This window comes from Piliocolobus tephrosceles, chromosome 10 (assembly GCF_002776525.5).
Source record: "Piliocolobus tephrosceles isolate RC106 chromosome 10, ASM277652v3, whole genome shotgun sequence".
NCBI lineage: Eukaryota > Metazoa > Chordata > Mammalia > Primates > Cercopithecidae > Piliocolobus > Piliocolobus tephrosceles.
Genome location: NC_045443.1, coordinates 114,873,663 through 114,879,662, shown reverse-complemented (window position 1 = coordinate 114,879,662; position 6,000 = coordinate 114,873,663). Strand labels below are relative to the sequence as shown.

Genomic DNA, 6,000 nt, shown 5'->3' with positions numbered 1-6,000 from the left:
GGCGGGCGCCTGTAGTCCCAGCTACTCCGGAGGCTGAGGCAGGAGAATGGCATAAACCCGGGAGGCAGAGCTTGCAGTGAGCTGAGATCTGGCCACTGCACTCCAGTCCGGGCGACAGAGCGAGACTCCGCCTCAAAAAAAAAAAAAAAATTCCAAGACAGGGGATCCTAAGCAAGTCCTCTCACTCTCCGAACCTGTTTCCCCGTCTGTAATATGGGGAGAAAGATAGTTCCTAGGGTAAATGAGGAAGGTTCAATGCTCACAGAAAGCGCTCAGCACGCGCTAGAATAGATACCATTTTTGTTAATTTTAAACACTAATTACAGATAGCACCACTGCCTTCCAGCCTGGGTGAGAGCGAGACTCCGTCCGAAAGCGGGAAAAAAAAAATCCAAGTCAAGGGATCCTGAGCAAGCCCTCTCACTCTCCGAACCTCAGTTTCCCCGTTTGTAATATGAGGAGAAAGTTCGTAGGTTAATTGGGGAAGGTCCAATGCGCACAGAAAGTGCAAGAATAGATACTATTTTTGTTAATTTTAAACATTAATTACATTTAAAAGAATCAATGCTACTATTGTTGTCCCAGACTAGAGGCGGCTTGCGCTGCCGGCTCCAAGCACAGCGCAATTATGTCCTCCCTTTTTCGGAGCTGCCACCCGCGCGGACCCCGGCTGATGCAGGGGAGGTGTGGCCCGTGGGTGGGCGGAGCGATCACAGGACTCGCCCCCCAAGACCAGCAGGCGGGGCCAGGCGGGGCTCCCCAGCCCTCTCGCGCGCGCGCGCGCGCGGCGGGCTCAGGTACGCGGACAAGATGGCGGCAGCAGCAGTCGACAGCGCGATGGAGGTGGTGCCGGCGCTAGCGGAGGAGGCCGCGCCGGAGGTAGCGGGCCTCAGCTGCCTGGTCAACCTGCCGGGTGAGGTGCTGGAGTACATCCTGTGCTGCGGCTCGCTGACGGCCGCCGACATCGGCCGTGTCTCCAGCACCTGCCGGCGGCTGCGCGAGCTGTGCCAGAGCAGCGGGAAGGTGTGGAAGGAGCAGTTCCGGGTGAGGTGAGCCAGCGGCCCCGCGCCCCGGCTGCGCGCCCACCGCTCGGCGCCCGCCGGGGCCGGGCAGCCGCCTCGCTCGCTCCCCGCGGCCGCCCCGAGCGCGGACCCCACCCCGGACCCCTTCCCGCGGACAGACAGACAAAGGCCTCCAGGCCCCGGACCCTGCGGGGCCACGCCAGGCGGACCCCCGGGTCCCCAAATGGCGCATCTGTGAGCGCCTCGCAGCCGGGCCCTCGGTCAAGGGTGACGCTGGCGGCGGCGCGGCTCGTCCCTTTTGCGCGCTTCTTTTGTGCCCGACTCCGGGCTGAAATGTTTACATGGACCCAGTGATGCATCGATCGGGCGGGCGCAGCATCCCCGGGCTGGTTGTGGACGGCACAGATTTCAGCGTGGCCCCGGGATGAAATCTGGCCCTGCACACTCCCTCTGTGACCTTGCGGGGAGCGACTTCCCTTTTTTTGAGTCTCGTTCGTAGACTTTGAGTGGTGGTGATCATTAGACCTTTCACCGTGGTTATTAAATTAGATGATGTGCGGGAGGCACGCACACAGGGCCCCGGCTCCTAGGAGGCGCTCAATGAATGCTCACTGTCATTGTCATTATTATTATTGTTGTTATTACAACTGTCCCCATTTTAGAGATGGGGAATGGAGACATCATTCATGCCGCTACGCCAAGGTCACACCGGGAGTGAGTGAGTGAATGCCGGTGGGGTTTTGAACTAGGTCCCTCGCCGGGGTCCCTCTTACCACTGGACCCCACTGCTGTCCCTGTTTCCAAGGCTGTCTTGGATTCGTGGCCGCCTGCCTTTGAGTCTCTGTAAAGCTGAGGGGGTGTTTCTCTCCTCGTAGGTGGCCTTCCCTTATGAAACACTACAGCCCCACCGACTACGTCAATTGGTTGGAAGAGTATAAAGTTCGGCAAAAAGCTGGTTTAGAAGCGCGGAAGATTGTAGCCTCGTTCTCAAAGAGGTTCTTTTCAGAGCACGTAAGGATCTGTTGATGTGGCTCTAAGCTTTGGCCTGCTGGTGTATGTGTCTGGGTCTGCAGGCATGAGCTCATCCAGCTCTTTTTCGTATCTCCCTTTTCAATGCTCTCACAATCCCTTACTCACTTAGATGGCTGCAAGAGTCATTGTGTCCTTTTCCTCCTATCCAACAACACGAAGCCATTTGTCTGTGCCAGCTTTACTTTTCTAAAGCCAGAGAGAGAATGGGGGTGGAGGGAGCAGGGAGGGACCCACGCAGTACAATGTAGACGGAGTCCAGATCAGTGTTATTTCTCAAGTGGGTTCAACGGATTTTATTTGCAACCCCTATGTTATTTGGGGAATCGTCAATGATTGAACACTATAAATTTCTCCCGGTTGTTTTCCCAGAAGGGTTGACGAAATTAATGTGGTTCTTCTCTCTGGCTTTGCAGGTTCTACCCAGTAGTGAATTGCATTATTTGTTAAGGTAACAGAGGATTAAAAGCTTCCTACAAATCAGAGTTATTACTCCCTGAAATAAATTGTCTTTCATTCATTATCCCTGAAAAGTTTTTGTTTTTTTTTTTTAATATTGCTGAAATATGTGGTGGGTTTTTTGGGTTTTTTTTTTTTTTTTTTTTTCTTTCTTTAAAAACGTCTCATGGAAGTTTCTTTTTTCTTTTTTTGAGACAGTCTTGCTTTGTCTCCCTGGCTGGAGTGCAGTGGCACAATCTCAGCTCACTGCAACCTCCTGCTCCTGGGCTCAAGCAATTCTCATGTCTCAGTCTCCCTAGTAGCCAGGACTACAGGCATGCGCCACCATACCTGGATAATTTTTGTATTTTTAGTAGAGATGGGGTTTCACCATGTTAGTCAAGCTGGTCTTGAACTCCTGGCCTCAAGTGATCTGCCGGCCTCGGCAAACCAAAGTGTTGGGATTACAGGCGTGAGCCACCATGCCTGGCCTCATGGAAGTTTCTGTATCTTCTCATCCCTTTTTGTAACTCTGGAAAATAATCCACACTAATGTTTTGAGTTCAACAAACTATTAGATATTCATTTCTGGTTGGGGTTCTAGAAATAGAGCCAATCTGATTTATTTCTCTTTTTTGTTTTACTGAAGACTCCTTTGGATTCTCTAATTTTATTTACTGTTAGTTAATGGAGTTCATAATTTGAAATGTTTTCAAGGCTTTTCAAGTTTTGAAAGGGAAAATTTGAACTTTGGACAAATTTGAATGTTTTCCCCAATGGAGAATACAAATAGACGTTCCTTAGTGTAACTGGTTTCTATAAATATTTATTAGTGTTAGAATAAACAGAATTTGTATTCTACTTTGGAGAAGCCATGCCCTGGCTAAAAGCATTCGTAATCACAAATTGTAAATGCTGATCTGAATGTGTTTGCACATACATAGATTTTGGTACTAGCTATGTTTGGTGCAATTGGTCATGGACTATGAGCCTGCAACCTCCTCTAGTCCAGCTGGTTTTGTGTATGTTTTGAACAGACTGTGCCTCTGTGTAATAATGATGGATTGTTGTGTTTTTTCCTCAGCTCCCCCTTTCCCTGTACCACTGCTTAATTAGAAGTATGTCAAGGACTTTGAACACAGCGGGAGCATACTTAACATTAATCTGTGGGTGGGTGATTGCTTTGGCCCAGGATCTTGGTGTTCCTGTGTTCTCGGAACGCACACAGGTTGACCTGAAATGTTCTGGCTACTTGCAAAAAGAAAACTGAGAGAAGCCATAGAATTTTAAACTGAGAAATTTTTTTTTTTTTTTCTTTTGAGACGGAGTTTCACTCTTGTTGCCCAGGCTGGAGTGCAATGGCGTGATCTCAGCTCACCGCAACCTCTGCCTCCCAGGTTCAAATGATTCTCCTGCCTCAGCCTCCCGAGTAGCTGGGATTACTGGCATGCACCACTACGCCTGGCTAATTTTGTATTTTTAGTAGAGACGGGGTTTCTCCATGTTGGTCAGGCTGGTCTCGAACTCCCGACCTCAGGTGATCCGCCCACTTCAGCCTCCCAAAGTGCTGGGATTACCGGCGTGAGCCGCCACGCCAGGTCTTAACTGAGAAGACCTTAAAGCTATTTACACCTGAATTTACAGAGGAGAAAACATGCCCAATGGATTACAGGAGCTGCCTGATCTACTAGACTTACCTCCCGGGCCCTCTTAGTTGAGTACAGCATAGACTATGTGAAGTAGTCATTAGGAGATTTTGTAGTTCTAGTCCTTGTTCAGGCTGGAGTGCAGTGGCACGATCTCAACTCACTGCAGCCTCTGCCTCCTGGGTTCAAAGGATTCTCCTGCCTCAGCCTCCCAAGTGGCTGGGATTATAGACATGTGCCACCACGCCTGGCTAATTTTGTATTTTTAGTAGAGAAAGGGTTTCCTCCATGTTGGTCAGGCTGGTCTCAAACTCCCGATCTCAGGTGATCTGCCTGCCTCACCCTCCCAAAGTGCTGGGATTACAGGCATGAGCCACCGCATGCGGCTGCTGCTGCTGCTGCTTTTTTTTTTTTTTAGACAGAGTTTCGTTCTTGTTGCCCAGGCTGCTGGAGTGCAATGGCGCGATCTCGGCTCACTGTAACCTCTGCCTCCCGGGTTCAAGTGATTCTTCTGCCTCAGCCTCCCAAGTAGCTGGGATTATAGGCATGCCTGGCTAATTTTGTATTTTTAGTAGAGACAGGGTTTCACCATGTTGATCAAGCTGGTGTCAAACTCTTTACCTCAGGTTATCCGCCTGCCCTGGCCTCCCAAAGTTCTGGGATTACAGTCAGGAACCACTGTGCCCGGCCAAAGCTAGTTTTCTTTACATTAGAACTCTGAGTTGTCAGTTTCAGAAATTCCAGTCTATGAAAACATAATTGATTGCAAATAACAAGAAGATCTCAGTAAATTATTGTTACTTTATGTTATTTTCTACCCGTGACTGGTAGTGCAAGGTAGTATAGAATAACTGTTAGCACTGTCTTTAGTAGTGGACATCTTTATTTCAGCTCAAATTTGTGAGAGTGACAGTTGCATCAATACTCATAATTGAGGCCTACTTGTATATGTCTTCTTCATAGGTTCCTTGTAATGGCTTCAGTGACATTGAGAACCTTGAAGGACCAGAGATTTTTTTTGAGGATGAACTGGTGTGTATCCTAAATATGGAAGGAAGGTAAGCCGTAGCTTTAGCAGGGATTTGTTTGTTTTAATAAGTCCAGAATAAATTGCTGTAATTTCTGTGTGGCTAAACCCTGGAACATGTGATTCCAAATATTTCATGCCTGGTCATAGTTACAGTTTTGAAAAGTTCTGTGTATATTAGGTAGATACACTAAGACAATTGATGTATAAAGAAACCTTACAAAAATCCTTTTGGAAAGAAAATGGAATTAATGTTTAGCTCTACTGTGGGTCAAATACTGTGCCCTGGACCCTTGTATCTGTTGTGTTGTTTAGAAACCTTCTGGTAATAGGCCGGGCACGGTGGCTCACGCCTGTAATCCCAGCACTTTGGGAGGCCGAAGCGGGTGGATCGTCTGAGGTCAGGAGTTCGAGACCAGCCTGGCCAACATGGTGAAACCCCATCTCTACTTAAAAAAATACAAAAAATTAGGCCGGGCGCAATGACTCAAGCCTGTAATCCCAGCACTTTGGGAGGCCGAGACGGGTGGATCACGAGGTCAGGAGATCGAGACCATCCTGGCTAACATGGTGAAACCCCATCTCTACTAAAAAAAATACAAAAAAAATTAGCCGGGCGAGGTGGTGGGCCCCTGTAGTCCCAGCTACTCAGGAGGCTGAGGCAGGAGAATGGCGTGAACCTGGGAGGCGGAGCTTGCAGTGAGCTGAGATCCGACCACTGCACTCCAGCCTGGGCGACAGAGCGAGACTCCGTCTCAGGAAAAAAAAAAACAAAAAAAACCAAAAAATTAGCTGGGTGTGGTGGTACACACCTGTAATCCCAGCTACTCGGGAGGCT

At 49.0% G+C, this 6,000-nt stretch overlaps 1 protein-coding gene across 5 annotated transcripts in view; it reads left to right on the top strand.

Annotated features, from left to right (window-relative positions):
- The first annotated feature begins 739 nt into the window (after window positions 1–739).
- FBXO21 (F-box protein 21) overlaps window positions 740–6,000 on the top strand; it is a 50,741-nt gene continuing 45,480 nt past the window's right edge. For 2 of the 5 annotated variants that reach the window (XM_023204316.3, XM_023204308.1), the window contains exons 1-3: window positions 740–1,049; window positions 1,898–2,033; window positions 5,099–5,193. In XM_023204316.3, coding sequence (XP_023060084.1) covers window positions 811–1,049; window positions 1,898–2,033; window positions 5,099–5,193 — 470 coding nt within the window. In that variant the 5' untranslated portion in view covers window positions 740–810. The remainder of the gene's footprint in view (window positions 1,050–1,897; window positions 2,034–5,098; window positions 5,194–6,000) is intronic. The other 3 variants (XM_023204335.2, XM_023204324.2, XR_002730026.1) reach the window with 2 other exon arrangements.